Genomic DNA, 16933 nt, shown 5'->3' with positions numbered 1-16933 from the left:
GTTGGCAAGCAAATAGTAAATGATTCTTCATTAATGAAGCTGGTGTAGAGCACAACCCTTGTAGAAACCCAATTTCTAAAATGTTGTAAAATGTTGATTAAAATAAAATAATTTGAAGGTTTGCTAATGATTTCAGCATAGTATTTCATTGAACATAGTACAAAAACACATATCAAATGTTCACACAGAAAAATTATGTTATTTTATGGAAAATATATATGCATTTCAAAATTGATGGATGATTTGTAACAGGTAATACAGCATACAGTATAGTTATAGTACAGCTTCAGAATTCTATGGCTCAGCAAAAAAAAATTGAAAAAATAATGGAGATTTAATCATCTGCAGTTCATAATGTCATTAGAAGATTCAGAGAATCTGGAGAAATATATGTACAAAAGGGACAAGGACCAAAATCCAATATTGGATGGGCATGATCTTTTGGCATTAAAAATAGACATGACTCTGTAGTGGAATTCCCTGCATGGGCTTAAATTCACTCCATGAACACATTTCCTTGCTGCATTATTTGGTAGCAATCTAAAAATGAAGGATTCAAACAACAACAGTTTGTCTTGGTACACTTATTTAGGCCTTCAGTGACCTTTGCAATGCGTCCAGCTGGCAAAGTGATCTGATAAGCAAGACAGAGTCTGCGCAACTGACCCAGAGTGAAGATTCAGCATGGTGTTTATTGCCTACACAGAGTTTAAGGTGACCGCATCAGTAAACAAACTCAGAGAGCTGTGATTGAAACCAGAGGCAGCCTTTTGCTTCCTGGTCACCTTCTTGACCTCTCATTACATAGTCTCCTCCTCAGCAACGTGTACAGATAACAATATATAAATCACTGATGGTCTGTGTGTGAGGAACCTACTGAATATGACCTCTCTGGGTCCATTTAAAATGGGCTGAGGTAAAGTGGAAAACTGTCCTGTTGTCTGGTGAATCAAAATTTGACATTCTATTTGGAAATCATGGTCGCTGCATCCTCTGCTCTAGAGGGACCATCTGGCTTGTTATCAGAGCACAGTTCAAAAGCCATCATCTGAGATGGTATGGGGATGCATAAGTGCCCATGGCATGGGTAGCTTACGCATCTGCGAAGGCACCAATACTGCTGAACACAGCAGGTTTTGGAGCAACATATGCTGCCAACCAGACAAAGCATTTTTCTGTGGAGACAATGCCAAACCACATTCTGCATGCATTACAGCAGCATGGCTCCATAGTTGAAGAGTCCGGGTGCTGAACTTGCCTGCCTGCAGTCCTGACCTCTTACCCAATGAAAATATTTGTCATGCATTATAGGACAAAGGAAACCTGAACTGTTGAGGAGCTGAAATGCTAAATCAGGCAAGAATGGGACAACTTTTCACTTTCCAAAACTTCAAAAACTTTCTCCTCGGTCTCCAAACTTTTAAACAGTGTTGTTAGAAAAAGAGGTGATGCAAAAGAATGGTCAACATGTCCTTGTCTCATCTGTTTTAAGATGTGTTGCTGGCATCAAATGTATAATGAAAATAGCATTTTCAATTAAATATTGTGTTTAAATGATTTGCAAACCATGACAATGTGTTATATCAAGATTTTAAACAGCCTCCAAAGGTTTTTTTTTTTTGGTAATTGGGGTTGTGAAAAGGGTTGCGTATTCAGTGGTTTTCACAAAATTCTGGAGGGGTGTGTCCAGACTGTTTGCACTAGGGTGGCCACACTGGGGCACTGACTTATGCAGGGGGGGCATGAAGTGTGTGCATGCAAGAATAAATGAATAGCACTTATTAACCCTTTCTGTCTCCACAAATAATATTAATATTTAAGTATGATACATACGTTTTATTAATGTGGATAATTCTTTAACATGAAGGTTAAAAAATAAAAAAGGCAACTTTTTCATATTCTCTGCTTCATTCTTCAAGGATTTAAAAGGATGTTTGTCAATGTTACCGAATAATTGCAAAGAAATGTATTTTTGAAAGTTAGTGTAAAAGAGTTTGCTTACAATTTTTGATGGATTGATTCATCTCCTATGTAACCGCCTTAGGGTAAAGATTGTGGAGCATATTATCACAATGTAAAGTATGAAGAGAAGAAAATGTTCTATATTAAAATGTAAAGAAACTTGCAGCTGTTGATTTCAACATGGGTGGCATTAGGGGTGGCAAATCAGATTTCAAGGGGGCCTGGAAAACCTATAGACACTTGCCCCTGCTCATAAATAAGCATCCATAAAAGCCTGTATATTCACAGCTATTCATTCTAATAAATACAAGGTCCTATCAGCCACAACTCAAGATTTGGCGACACTACGTGAGATCAGCGATGGGCAGATTTAAGTCTGAAACAAACGTTCCATTTGGTTAAAGTGCAAAACTTGTCAATAGATTGGGTCCATAAAACATACGCTATTACATATTTACACTATCTATGGCCTACATTCCCTTCTTGTTTCAACACAATAAAGGTTAAATGGAGGGTATCATAAATGAGTTAAAGGGCAAATCTACCTCTAGTTGATAAAAAAAACTCCCCCCAGGGTTGATTTCACAGTAAACCAGACGTTGTTCTTATCAATGGCCTGTGACTTTTTTCCACAGCATAAGTAATTTATCAATATTAATGAAACTAAAACATCTTTCTTTTGCTCTTCCTGCTTTTTTTTTAGTGAGAGTCCTTCCTTGTTGAAAAAAATGTGCTGTATAGATAAAGACATTATCACTGTTATTTTAGGCATACCTTAAAGTCTCAGTCGACCTGAGAAATACAAAAATAGTACAAAGTTTCAAATTCAAGTGAAACAATCACAAACAGTCACTCGTCTGAAATCTTTGCTGAATGAAATCCAGGTTTAGGATCAAACTGGTGAGACAAAAGGAGATATTTAAGAACACACAATACCTCTACATAGACATGTGTATATAAAAGTTTATTTGTTTAAATTCAAATAATATCATTGGAATGAATAGATCTACATTGAATGGGGTAATGATGCCTCTAGGTGGCACTAAACAGGTACATAGAGATATTTCAGTGTGTGTCTCATTGTTGGGAATAGAAATTATTTAACATTTCATCTTCTTCATTTCCTCCTTATTTACAGCGTGTCATAGTTCAGTCCTTTCTGTACTTCTCTCCAGCTCCGGCTTACTCCATCACCAGAGTGTTGAACCATGCCTGTGTGTATATCTTCTCCGAGAACGTATGACGGATATATACAGAGGCACAGACTTAACTGTATATGTAAGTGTACATCATCCAGTACAGTATATACAAATCATACACATACATATGTGATATAAACAGTGTAAGATCGACCTTTGAGTTCCCTTTAGGTCAGATCAGGATGTGGAGGTTTTTCTTCGCTGGGCCATGCAGTGAGATAAAATATGAATTATGATTATTGTTATGCTCCTTTTGCTAAAACATGTTTTGTCTTACAGGCTTGTGTTTCTGAATGCTGTCTTATCTTTAATGCATGTATATATGAATGTTTCATTTTATATGCAAGTAAGATGAATTCTTCCATTTATATCTGGATGAAAAACAAGTTAAGTGCAATTTAAAAATCTTCTCTAAACCGATATTTCCATTATGGTGCAGCGTGCAAAGGTCCTTTGATAAAAATTGGCTCTCTGTGGTGGCGGTGTTGGCGGCATGATCCAGCGAGGAGGGACAGGTGGGGGGGAATCCCAGGGTGTGGGCGTGTGGGAGCGCGAGGGAGGGGGGCTGACGTCAGGATGATGCTGAGAGCGTGTGTAGGGGTAGTGATGCGGATACTGACGTGGGTGGAGATGAGGATTGGATTGGTGATGGGGATGAGGGTGTGGATTTGGGTGGGGATTGAGATTGGGACTGGAGCGTGGATGCGGTTGAGAGCGAGGAAGATGGCGTGGAGCAGGAGCCGGAGCTGGAGCATGATGTCAGCAGAAGTACTCGTTTGGCTGTCCCTCTATCTTAGCTGTGGCCTCTGAGTCTAGGCTTGAGCGGGCGGACAACAGCCTGTTGGACTCCTCTGGGTTTAGTCTGTTCAAATACTCACCCTCAAGGCCTTTAGCCTTGGTGCCGGGCGACAGTGTCTCAAAGGTCACATATGAGTCTTGAATGTCCTTGGATTTCTTCCCCCAGTATTTCTGGATGCGTCTCTTCAGCGCCCCGCAGCACACGATGACAGTGAGCGGGACTGCGATGATACAGGCCACTGTGATCACAATCACGTTAATGAGCCTCTGGGTGCCCGTAGCACTGGCTGCTTCATCTGTGGAAAATATGACACACTGCTCCTTCTTTGGGATCAGCCCCCGCACACACACACAGGCAATGTACTTGGTCCTGGGCACCAGCCCCTCGATGAAGACCCTGTTTTGCCCGGCCCCTACATTGATCTTCCTCATGTCCCTCTCTCCAAACACAGCGTACAGCACACTGAAGACTGTGGTGTTCTTTGCTTTAGGGGCTCTCCAGTTCAGAGAGATTGTATTGTCTGTGTCCCCCACCACTTTGACTGAGCGCACCACCCTGTCTGGGTCCTGCTGCAGCGATGAGGTGTTGGCTGCCAGGTTGCTCAGATTAGTCTTCTCCAGATCCAGCAGGGTATCTGGGTTTGAAGAGGTGGCAGGCCCTGGGGTGGCTCTGTCAGCCAGGCTGTAACTGGCCTGTCCGGGGTCAGGACCGAGACCAGGTGGAAGGCCTGAATCCAGGGAAGAAGAAGAAGAAGAAGAAAAAGAAGAAGAAGGGGAGGTTGGAACGACATATCGGGCCACCAGTTTCTCCTGGTAGGCAGCTTTACCCACAGGGTTGGGTTTCTTGACTTTGGCTCTCTTGTCGTTGAGGGTTTGGTTACCCTCTGGTTTGGGTAAATTGGTGACAAGGAGAGAAATGACAGCTTCAGCGTTCCCCGCATAGTTTGTGGCCTTGCAGATGTACTTCCCCGAATCACGATAGGACACTGCTGGGACACTGAGGATGGACCAGGTGATTCCCTCCTTTGAGGTTTCCTGCTGGACTGTGGAGGAAGAGGAACATAGCTGTTACAGAACAACATCTAAAAAAAAACATCTGTAAAATATTCTCTTTCATAAATGTGCAAAGACTGCCAAGCAGGTGATTATACAATGTTACATTGATTATCCCCACTGTTGCATAACTCTCTGTTGTAGCCACAGCTGTCAGTTAGACTTATAACCTCACTATCTCCACTGGAAGCTTTCTGTTTAATTAACAGCAGCTTTACAGTGCAGACTAAAGCATCTTATCTCAGGCTAAACACAGAGGCAGACCCTGACATTCAAAGACCTGCTGACCCACCTGTTCCATTCAAGACTCGTCCATCCGCCCTACGCCAAGTCAGGTCTGGGATGGGGACTCCAATAGTCCCACACCTGAGCAGCACATTGTTCCCCAGAGCACTCCGGACTCGTGCCACAGCTGTGTGGATGCGTGGGAGCTGACAGCGCTGCAGCTCAGCATCACTGAACAAAACCCCTGAAACACTCTCTGGAGCTGAGCACCGCAGTCTGGTGTCTATGAACGCCACTGAAAGAGTGGGAGACTTCTGGAACTGGACCAGGTCGTACAGCCGACAGTCGCACACCCAGGGGTTGTCATGGAGACCTGAGGATGAGGGCACAAGTGAGGCTACAGGAGGAAGACGAGCGTCCAGCTGTGTGCAAAGTGATGGAGCAGCCTGCAGATGGCCGATGTGGATGTTAGGATGCTAATCCTGTAAGAGGATTAACTTTTAATTCATAAACTACATCATGACCATGACTACGGCAATGATGGTAGTCGTGAAGATGATGATGATGATGATGATGATGATGAAGATGAAGATGAAGATGAAGATGGTGATGATGATGGTGGTGGTAGTCTGGTGATCAAGGTCAGACTCCAGTCATTCCCTCTCCTGTCCTTGAATGGAGCATGGCCCTTTAAATCTGAACCTGGATCAGCCGAGTATTAGAGTCAAGTAAAAACAGGAGATGAGACAGTGCAAAACTAACTTTGTATTGTAGTTCTATACATGCAGTTAGCTTGGCAGTGCAGCAGCATTGTGCATTGAGGTTGTTCAAAAGTTAAACCCCAAAAAGTAAAAGTAAAAGGCTGTTTTAAGTGTAATTAGGAGAGTTAGATGTCTTTGGTTCTAAAAGCACACACTGGAGCAGATTAAATCAAAGTATGAAACCATAGAGAGACAAATTAGTTCCTTAATTAAAATGCTGCCAATGTGGAATTTATGAGAACTACACATCAATTTAGTTAAGCAGATATGTGGACTTTTAAAGTGTTAAAGTATTTGCCAATAGTCAGAATGTCCTTATTAAGGCATTTAAATCATTTTAACTGTTAACTACACTCATATGTCCACTGAGGGATTGTTAGAGGTTGAAAAAAAAAATCAACAAACATTTTAATCTGCTTACAACTGTCAGTTAAGTGTTACCCTGGTTATTGAATTGAATGTGTTTCTAAGAACATACAGTCTTCAGGTATAGGGCAATCATATTATCAATTAGCACGTGATGTATTACACATTTATCATTTATTATGTTGAGCTGCAGTTCAAAAAACGTTGCGTAAAATTGACGTCTAACTTTCCTTTTACGCACAATGTTTGACAGGTTGCTTTAAGGTACTAAAATAATTATAACATATTTACACAAAGACCTGAAGGTTAATCAAATGAGTTTGGGTGTCAGGATGCGCACTGTCTCTTACCAAGTATCATTTTTGAGCTCTCTGGCCCTTGCACAGGCTTTGCCGCCAGCCAAGTGGACAGCACCTCTACCGGCAGGGTCAGCAGGCTGTTGCTGGACAGATCCAGGTAGGTAAGGTTTTTGATGTAACTGGTGGCTTCTGCGGGCAGCGAGGTGAGCTGGTTGTTGTGCAAATCGAGAAGTCTGAGACTGGGCATATCCATAAGAGATTCCCAGGGAAAGGCGGTGAGGGCATTCCCGTCCAGACGAAGCTCTTCCAGGTTGTACAGTCCCCGGAAACTGTCCGGGTTCAAGGCGGACAGCGTGTTGAAAGACATCCACAGGAATTCCAGACTGGAGAGGTAGTTGAAGGCTTCGCTTGGTATTCGTTGGATGGCCGTCTTTTCAATTCGCAGCTTGGACGTGTCGACAGGGAACCCGACAGGCACAAGAGAGATATCGGGATCATTGCAAATCACGCTCCTAAAGGGCAGAGAGCAGAAATTTTAACGTGCACAACTCTAAAATCATCCCTCACAAATTACGCACTCAAGTATTTTTAAAGACAAAAAAAATAACTCCTAGTATTAAAATTAAGTTTAAATGTGTTTCGAAGTCCAGGGGATGTATTAATTTATGGTCAATAACAAGCTGCAAAAATAACCATAAGTTATAATTCTGAAATTGCTCATTTCCCAGTCCATCCAAACTCGCATAAAGCGCGTAGATTGGGGGTTGAAAGTGCCTTTGAGAGATAATCCTGCATTAAATAAAATTGGACCGGCATGCACTCTCTGAATTATCTTTCATACACGTGCTCACCTCCGTGCAAACATCTGTCCTGTTATAAGGACAAGACCGTCTCCAAAGATGCGTCTTTGCGCACAACATAGTCTAGTGTGTGTCTGTTATAAAAAATGTTTTTTAATTTGGACACCCCTCTTACCTGGCCTTTGATCCATCACTCAGGTTGTGGTAAAAACAGCTGCACTGCGACGGACACGAGCTCACTGGGGAGACAAGTTCACCTGTGGCCACGTAGAGCCCCAGGAGCAGGACGAGGAACATTTTGGCCCACTTTTACGCATACGCAGCTTGCCTACATGCGCCCAGTTTGCGCCCACTGAAGTCAGACAGACTTGCTTTTTTCTCTCATTTACAGCAATATCTTCCGCATGGCTTTGTCCCACCGCTTCGCTGTCCCATAGTGATCCGACTGCTATGAGTCCCGAGATAAAAAGGATAGACAAGGATTAGCGAAAGGACTGGCGTTCTTTTCATTTGGATGCGTATTGCATCCCGGAATCCGATAGGCTGCGCAGAGACGTCCCTATTTATTATCACAGAAAAACACTTCCGAAATGGTCATAATCCACCGTGATGTTTGGATTCTTTTTTTCTGTCTCTCAAATGTAGCTTGTCCATTTGAGCCCTGCCGTGACTGTTAATCTGTAAGTGGACAGCACTATGTTTTACCACAAGGTGGCCCCTATATCATAGCCTGTGGCTGCTATCTTGGGGCCACTCAACAGATGTTCACTTAACATTTTATGTATCTGTTATCCGTCTGGATTAAAGAAAATACATTATATCATTTCAACAACAACCACAAATAACAATAATAAAACAAGATTTTGAAAGCATTTAAAGAGACTATGATTTACACAAAAAGATCAACATATTGTTTCATACAAAATAAGAGAAAACAAAATAACTCTGCTGGTTTAGGATGATTGGGCATTCTGCAACAGAGAGTTACATCAGCATTTCAAACTTGCTTCATTGCTGAAAATTAGATTAGAATAAAGGACATGGAAAGTGGTGCAAAACAAATGATAAAGTATTGGACATGCACTTTTCCTTAACATTGTGTTATGAATCCCCCTTTTGACTCTTTTATTGTGCTGTTTTCAGTTTATGTTCATGTCAATAAGTTTCACTTACAGATTAAAGAAGTCTCCAAAAAACAAACATGCAACTGGTTGGAATGAGAGAAAAACAGTAGCGCTAACAGAAATTTATGTTTGATCAGTTTGAATGGATTAGACTGATGATGCTGGTCTTAGATTTCACATCAGTAGTCCATTTGGATACAATCCCATATTACCAGTAATAAATTCCTCCGATTGTAAAGCTTTTGTTTTGCAGTTTGAGTCAATACATGAGTGAGCTGGCACAGTTCCCATCACACTGGAAGTTTAGTGTTACACTTGGCTGGTACTACAAAGGATGCTGACGCTGGCATGCAGCGATGACGAAACACAGAGCTGAATTGACTTTGTGTTTGACTTGGCAGCAGGAGCCCACTTTAAATTCTGACCCACATTTAGCACAGAGAGTCTGGTTGAAGTTTGAGTATAAAAGAACAGCTACAAGAGAGATTAATTGGTTCATAATAGAGTAACAGAGGCATTAAGTTCGAAAAGGTTAGGGCATAAAAAGCCTTGGATACACTTCATTCTTCAATCTGTTAAGTGTAAATATTTTAGTAGGATGTCTAATAATATTAGAGTACTTCACAGTAGCCTTTCATATGTTCAATACTTTAACCTTTCAGTGTTAAAATCCTCTGCCGTCACAGGTTTTCAGTATGTATGGTTTAAGTTGGTGCAGGTCTGTAAAGAGGCTCTAACGTGTTGAGCAATCATGCTCCCTCGTGTTTTAAAACTTAAACATTCCTTATTTCTCTCAAGCAGTTAATCTCATTTACTGAGGGTAATAAAGCCTTCCTTATACATTGTATGACCATTGTATGCTGGCTGAACTTCATTTAAGGTGCAATGTCATTCTTAGTGTGCAAATATAACATTAGAGCAGGTGAATGCTGAAGTACTGATAGAATGGGGGTCATGCCAGGATGACTGAACAAAAATAAAGCAAGGTATTACAAGTGTTAGTTTAGAACTTCAGTGTATGAACAATTTCAGGAGAAAGAGTCACGAAAAATCCTCTAAACATTACTTAATTGTGTCACAATTTCTTAGTTGTTTTAGATCATTCCTGCATATTGAAAGCAAAGTGTTCTCAGTTTTTTTTTCTCAGTGCAACCACATTTTTATTTGCAATTAAGCAATGCAAAAATGAGACAACATCAATATTAAAGTCTTGTTGAGGCCAATAAAGACATGTTGATTTATCTTTCAACATCATGAGATAAACAAAATAACTTAATTTCTCCCCATGCTCATAATAATCCCAATTTTTATAATTTTTCTTATGAATTTGGAAGAAATGTCTTCATAATTAACATTTTTTAAAGGATGTTGAGTGTCCCTAAATAAAAAAATTAAACAAATTCTAGACCTTTTGCCCCAAACGTATGATTACTACGCCTTACATATTTTTACCCATGTTTCTCAAGTTCTCTGATCTTATAATCCCACGGTTGAGACAGACTTTGGCCGCACAATCTCAGGCCTGTGTCCCCTCTAACCCTATGTGGCATGAAAAGCTTCAATTGATGTTGCAACTGCATGAACCTGCATTATAAATCCATTGTATGCTTACCATGATGGCTGGATTTCATGTCATTAACATGCATGGCAGTCGACTTAAGCAGAATAAGAACATAGGCTTTTATTGCACAGCAGGTTTGCCCCTATCACACATGAAACTCTAGACTGAACTGAGCTTTTATTTGATTCTTGTTGTGCCTGCCTTTCCTAAAAAAGCTATTTGTTTTTTCCATTTTGGGCAGACAACACAGTTGGTTTAATCTCTAGGGGTCAGTGTGTCTGTCAGAAGTTTGATTTCCTGGAAAATGACAACGAAATAAATGCTGATGTGTTCATTTTCAGAAACAATGGTTGGGAAAGAGTCCTGTCACGTGGGAGGAGTGATAAATAAAGATGCAATCAAAAACACTGACATGGATCCTCTGTAGTGACAATAAGCCCTTTGTTTGACTGTTAAAACACATCACACTCAATGCATATGACTTTAAGTTATTCTCCTCTAAATTACTAAAAGATAGAGTCAAATTATCTGGAAAAACGCAGGATTTGTCATCATTATTATTGCCTGCAGGTAAAAACACCAACTCCACGTCTCCACACTTATTTACATGTTTATTTTTAGCAGTGGCCTGTTGGTGTGACATCAATCAAAGTCATGCAGACCCTGTGGCAGAACCATACATGTATAAGAATAAATGTTGTGTTAGTGTCATGGTAAGAGGCTGTTATTTTCTTAAGAAATGGGTGTGTTTTTGTGAATGGCGGGGTGCTGCAGCTCTACAGACACCTGTTGTGTCTCCTTAAAGCCACGCGGAGCAGCTGGCTGCAACGAACGTGTCTCGTCGTCGTTTGACATCAGCAGCGGCTGCATCCTCACCGGGGCGCGGACACACAAAGGCTTGTTGTGTAACTAATTGAGGGCTTTGCTGTTGCGGTGGGCAAATACGCATTAAGGGCTGCGGTTTGTGTGGTTCTGTTCATTAAGGCATTCCTGCACGGATTGGGGCGACAGAGAGAGGGGGGCTTTACATAATGGAGGGCATGCTTTTCACGTGAAATGGCCCTTTAAAAGCGGGCTTCCCTTCACTCTCATTCAGGCACATCGTAAACGAGCAGGAGCGAGGAGTGAAAAGTCTGTGACAGCTGCACCTTGGGGTTATTGTCAGATCGGCTTCAGGATGGTCTCATCATACCCATTACCGGATGGCTTCACCGATTTTGATGTGTTCTCCCTGGGATCATGTCTGCTGGTGGAGGGTGAGTGTTTTTTGTTTTGTGCTGGAATTCAACCAAATCCTGCGAGGGCTGAACCCACTGGATCATCCACCTATGACAGGAGCTGACACGAGCCGGTCACTGACATCAGCCTGTTTTGTTATGATACGGAAGGATCTGTGTTTTTTCTTTGTGTAATCACAGAATAACGTCCATGTACAGACTGTAAACAAACAACCTGATTGTAAAATGTCACGGTGCAACATTTGGCGCAGTAAACATCGCTTTGCGCACCATTTACCCCGGCGTAAACACTTTCTCCATTCATGATCATAACCGCTTATTTCTCCTCCATCTAAGGTCTGCTGGGCTTCTTTTTAAACATGGTGACGATCGTCGCTTTCCTCAAAGTGAGGGAGCTGAGGACCCCCAGCAATTTCCTCGTCTTCAGCTTAGCGTTAGCTGACTGTGGCATCTCCATGAACGCTACCATCGCCGCTTTCTCCAGCTTCCTGAGGTGAGTGATGTAATCGCCACTTCCTTTCACAAGGTCGGGGTGTACAGTGGCCAAAATGAAATGTAGTGCGCAAATGATACCGTAGATATAACTGTAATATCTGCCCTCGAGGGGAATCATCGACCTGGAGCTGCAGCCTTTAAGTATTAGAGGAGCAATCAGGGCAGCAGGGTGCAGGGGGAGCGGTCAATAGGCTGATCCAGGCTGTCATTATGAGCACAGGATTGTGAGGCTGTAATCAGGAGATGAGAGATTCTATTCCAGGGATTATATAGAGTCTTATTTTTTATTATTTATTCTTTAAATATGCCCATGAGTGATTACATTGTCTATTAATTTTATTACCCATGCTTTAAATAGAGGTCTATGTACTGAAATAGGTACTTGATTGATTGCTTTTTGCTTTTCTGTCACTATGTATGAACATGATCATATTTAGCACATCTTGTAGGAACCATTTTAGTATTATTTTTCTATGAGTATATTAATCTATGTACGTACACATCCTGTGTTTACAGATACTGGCCTTATGGCTCTGACGGATGCCAGACTCACGGTTTCCAGGGCTTCGTCACAGCTCTCGCCAGCATCCACTTCATAGCCGCCATCGCCTGGGACAGATACCACCAGTATTGCACCAGTAAGTCAACCTTGACCTGCAAAGCACAGCAGCTAAAGCACAACTACAACCACATACATTGTACTTCTATCTGCAGGGTACAGACTTCCTTTCCCACACATACACAAAGAAAGCATTCATTTTGTTCATGATCTTAAGACGGGCTGCCATTCTGAAGAGGCCAGCTGATCAACAAGTGGACTGATGTCTTTGAATATGTCACTGATTGTTCTGATCGCCATGATAAAGATAACAGAGCTGTTATTACAAGCTGATGAGCCAACAGTGTTAAAACTGAAACCTGGGAGGCTTGAGTGTTAGTAGTCACTTTTCTTTGTGGGGTAGAAAATCAGCCCTAAAGCTATTTTTAGCCACCATTACCAGCAGGATCCACGTAGGAGATGAGGCGACTTAACACCTAACAATGATTACCCAAGGTTTTTACGCTTCTTCTTGCAGCAGTAGTGTGATCTCTCCCAGAATGAGAATGAAACATGCAGCGACGCTTGCATTCACATTGTCAGAGGTGTTCAAGTAAAGGAGAGTAAAAGTATCGATGAATGTTGTTACCTTGTTCTTTTCAGGGACAAAGCTGCAGTGGAGCAGTGCCATCACTCTGTCTGTGTTCATCTGGCTCTTCACCGCCTTCTGGTCCGCCATGCCTCTCATCGGATGGGGAGAGTACGACTACGAACCCCTCAGGACCTGCTGCACCCTGGACTACACCAAGGGAGACAGGTACTGGTTACATGCAAACACTGCCTGACACACACACAGCCATCAATAAGTATGTGTCTTCAATCCTCTATAGTGGGTGGTTTATACTGAGACTTTAATGCACATTTTTCCTCCACAGAAACTACGTGTCTTACCTGATCCCCATGGCTATCTTCAACATGGCCATCCAGATGTTTGTTGTCATGTCCTCCTACCAGTCCATCGCACAGAAATTCAAGAAGAGTGGAAACCCCAGGGTAAGGAAAACACTTTAAATTTGCTTATTGAACTTATTGTCCACTTGTGTTTTATTTTTGTGTCCATTGTTTGTCATCGCAAAAAAAGCATTCAATAAGCTAAAGTCACAGGAACAGAAGTATAAAGTTATGCTTGTATTAACACTGAGGTCTGAAACTTGAGTTGTACTAGCAGCACAGAGAAGGACAGGCTACTTTTTGCTTCAGCGCTCTAATCTACCATTTAATCACATGCACGATCAAGAGGAATTTAGAGATTCCTTTGAAACCCAAGAAACTGGCTGCAGTATCTAACAGATCAATTGAACCTTATGCTCAAATCCTTAACAATTTTTAATTCATTTTATGCTTTATTTAGAGACATTCATAGCAATTAATCATAAAAATTCCTCCCTGTACTAACATCTATTCCACCCCTCCTTTGAGTAAGTCCCTCACGTGGTCCCTTTCAGAGAAGCAAATCAGACAGTGAATGGGCAGCATGCAGCCTATGACATATATAGGTCACTGCCACAGGGGGAAGCCAGGCTCTTTAGTTCGGATTTCTGACAGTAGCCACTCTCTGAAAACAAACTGTATCTATGAATGAAGTTCAATAGTTGTGTTCCTCAGGGGCAAATCATGCTGCCTCACTCTACGTTGCATAAGCCCATTACTCACACACATCTGCGTTAGACGGAGACACGTTCATTACAAGCACAAAGGCTGCAGAGGAAAGACAGAGGTCTCCGCAAAAAAAAAGAAAGAAGAAAAATGCAATTATGTAATGTCTACCCAATATGTCAAGCACATGACATGTGTGCTATAAGCACCTGCAGGGATTTAATTGTTCAGACATGTCTTATTGTCAGGAAGGGCTGAGAAGTCGTGTCAGATGTTAGTGTGTGAATATCCTCGAATGCCTCTGGAAGCGTCTTGTCAGGGCAGGACTCACTCTCAATTTAACATGTGATGTGCAGCCAAACTATGCTCAAACCAGCAGAACTTTATTTGAACTTTAGTGAAGATCTTAAAGATTTAAAATATGCAAAATAAGTCAGGCTTATTGAGCACATTTCATAGAAAGTGCTCCCGTAAACAAAAAGTTGTGGGTTTGAATTTATCTTGTTTCACCATCAAATTGCTTTAAAACAGGGTTGAGAAAAGCCATATGACACTGTTTGACAGCAGGAAATATAATTAAAACCACTGAAGAGATGCATAAAGAAGTTGAACCTTATGTTAAGGAGTTAAATTTCACTCTGCATGTCTAAACTCTGGATAATTTAATGTAAAGTGCAGCCATGAAATCATGATGTAGTGAGTTTAACTCAGTGTTAGTTTGGGTAGCTTCAATACTGAGTGTAAATGTGCTAATACTGAGTATTGAGGACAGTTTGGAATTCAATTAAAGCTATCTTAGATATGCATAGGTGCTTAATGTTGAATTTTATGTCTAAGCAATGGAAAATGTATTTGGAAAGTTCAGCCTAGAACATGAAGTTGTGGGTATGAATAATTCACTTGTTCTAAGCATCCTGAAACTTCAGGGGAACTCAGAATATTCGGTACATAAATTGAAATATGATACTAAAAGACAGTGTGGATAATTACCAATGTTAAAAGAACTTTGAAAGAAGATGTGAAATAAGAAGGTGATGTTTGAGCTTAGGGGTTAATTTTCTCTCTGTAGGTCTTAACTCTGACTAATAGTAAGCCTATTTTGACCCCTGGCATGCAGCAACCTGCTCCTTTACTTCTCACTCTTTCTGTTTGCTAGCTCGAATCTTTCTTCACACACAGATGCTGTTTTCCTCTCAGTCATTATCCCAGGCGTGTGACTCGCCCTGGAGTAAAAAAACCTCATGACACAAAGCATTTTTTCTTCACTCCTTATGGCTGAACGGTAACTAATCATTCTTGTTCTGATCCTCTCTCTCTCTCTCCCTCTCTCTCTCTCTCTCTCATTCTGTTTTCCCCTCTTTTCATTTCTTTCTATGTTTATCCCTCCTTCTTTGCTCTTTCCTTCTCTCTCATCCACCCTTCTGTAGTTTAACCCCAACACTCCTCTGAAGACCATGCTGTTCTGCTGGGGCCCCTATGGCGTCCTGGCTTTCTACGCCGCAGTTGAGAACGCCAACCTGGTCTCCCCCAAGCTTAGGATGGTGAGTATAGCAGGTTTATACATGTGCACTAAAACTCGAATCATTTAGAAATGCAGCTTATATAAACTGCAAATTAAACCAATTATACATTAAAAGATAAGACATTTCAAATATTTTAAGTCAGCTTGTGTAGTGTGAACTTTTTTTAAAACTGTGTGTGCAGCTGTCTCTTCACAAGCAACACAAATGCCACTTTTTATTGGGATTTTGTCATTTTTCCACTAATAAAACCACCAGAATAACCTCTATTTTTGATAGGTTTGAGGCTTAAGAGGTACAATTACATCATATATTCAAAGAAAGTCATAGAAATATGTTGAAAAGACTTTATACAGGGAAATAGTTACATCGTTTAGTGTTTAAAGCAGTTGTTATTTACATGTGTATTAGTTTCTTCAGCATATATTTATCTGTAATAATATTTAATAACAATATAATAATAATAATAATAATAATAATAATAATAATAGGCCTACTTATCACTGTTATTATTATTATAAAAAATTATGATTGTTATTATATATATATTGCTATATATATATATATGTGTGTTTATTATTATTATTATTATTATTATTAGTAGTAGTAGTAGTAGTACTAGTAGTACTAGTAGTACTAGTAGTAGCAGTAGTAGTAGTAATTATAATTTGCTGAAGCCACTTCTGTGATTTTCCTTAGGTTTACAGGCTTCAGTCCTGCTCCTCTGATTGGCTCATTCAGTGACATGTGATTTGTATTGAGTGTTGTTGTGAAGCTGATAACAGGTGGAGAAGAAGTAAAGAGTGGTTCTAGAAACATATAAATCTCCATGCTGCTGTTTCCTTCTTAAAAGAAGAGAAATTCAACACAAAGCTGTTAGCATGAATCAGCTTTAAACTGTGATATAGCAGATCTGTAACCCTGCACTTACAACCTTCTTTGCACCTGTCTCTGCAGATTGCTCCCATCCTGGCCAAGACCTCTCCCACCTTCAACGTCTTCCTGTACGCTTTGGGAAATGAGAACTACAGAGGAGGCATCTGGCAGTTCCTGACTGGGGAAAAGATTGATGTGCCTCAAATTGAGAACAAGTCCAAATAAACTAAGCATTCAATAATTACACACTCGTTCTGTCCTAGTGGTTTCTCACAGGTACCCAAATGTTTTCTGTCTGTGAGTGTACGTGTGTGTTTCTGTGTGTGTGTGTGTGTGTGTGTGTGTGTGTGTGTGTGTGTGTGTGTGTGTGTGTGTGTGTGTGTGTGTGTGTGTGTGTGTGTTGTGTTTTGATCAGTGGTATAGCCATATTTCTTTGTGAGCATCTGTCCTGTATTTGTTGTC

General features: G+C 41.0%; 2 protein-coding genes across 3 annotated transcripts; one reads left to right on the top strand and one right to left on the bottom strand.

Moving 5' to 3' along the window:
- The first annotated feature begins 3186 nt into the window (after nt 1-3186).
- Nucleotides 3187-16715, top strand: rgra (retinal G protein coupled receptor a). Of its 2 annotated transcripts, none has more exons than XM_034681250.1 (8): nt 3187-3240; nt 11245-11404; nt 11723-11879; nt 12398-12519; nt 13083-13236; nt 13355-13472; nt 15503-15616; nt 16553-16715. In XM_034681250.1, exons 1-8 carry the CDS (start codon nt 3202-3204, stop codon nt 16694-16696), a joined length of 1008 nt encoding a protein of 335 aa, XP_034537141.1. In that variant the 5' UTR covers nt 3187-3201; the 3' UTR covers nt 16697-16715. The 2 variants fall into 2 exon arrangements, with proteins under 2 accessions (XP_034537141.1, XP_034537142.1); XM_034681251.1 differs by lacking the exon at nt 3187-3240 and adding an exon at nt 6810-6824.
- Nucleotides 3893-7787, bottom strand: lrit1a (leucine-rich repeat, immunoglobulin-like and transmembrane domains 1a). The gene is made up of 4 exons (XM_034681252.1): nt 7639-7787; nt 6715-7175; nt 5305-5610; nt 3893-5002 (listed from the first exon to the last, which is right to left on the bottom strand). The coding sequence occupies exons 1-4, from the start codon at nt 7758-7760 to the stop codon at nt 3921-3923; spliced, it is 1971 nt and encodes a 656-aa protein (XP_034537143.1). The 5' UTR covers nt 7761-7787; the 3' UTR covers nt 3893-3920.
- Nucleotides 16716-16933: the final 218 nt, after the last annotated feature.

This window comes from Notolabrus celidotus, chromosome 4 (genome assembly GCF_009762535.1).
Source record: "Notolabrus celidotus isolate fNotCel1 chromosome 4, fNotCel1.pri, whole genome shotgun sequence".
Lineage (NCBI taxonomy): Eukaryota > Metazoa > Chordata > Actinopteri > Labriformes > Labridae > Notolabrus > Notolabrus celidotus.
The sequence above is the reverse complement of the archived record's forward strand: the minus strand, read 5'-3'. Positions and strand labels throughout refer to the sequence as shown.

What these genes read in the sequence shown, in the direction of transcription:
- rgra (XM_034681250.1), top strand. Translation starts at nt 3,202, where the DNA reads ATGACGGATATATACAGAGGCACAGACTTAACTGTATAT. An exon ending in GCACAGACTTAACTGTATAT is followed by an intron (nt 3,241 to 11,244) that starts GTAAGTGTACAT and finishes ACTCTCATTCAG; the next exon opens with GCACATCGTAAACGAGCAGG. An exon ending in AGAAGAGTGGAAACCCCAGG is followed by an intron (nt 13,473 to 15,502) that starts GTAAGGAAAACA and finishes ACCCTTCTGTAG; the next exon opens with TTTAACCCCAACACTCCTCT.
- lrit1a (XM_034681252.1), bottom strand. Translation starts at nt 7,760, where the DNA reads ATGTTCCTCGTCCTGCTCCTGGGGCTCTACGTGGCCACAGGTGAACTT. An exon ending in AGTGATGGATCAAAGGCCAG is followed by an intron (nt 7,176 to 7,638) that starts GTAAGAGGGGTG and finishes TCTGCCCTTTAG; the next exon opens with GAGCGTGATTTGCAATGATC. An exon ending in GAGCTCAAAAATGATACTTG is followed by an intron (nt 5,611 to 6,714) that starts GTAAGAGACAGT and finishes CCTCATCCTCAG; the next exon opens with GTCTCCATGACAACCCCTGG.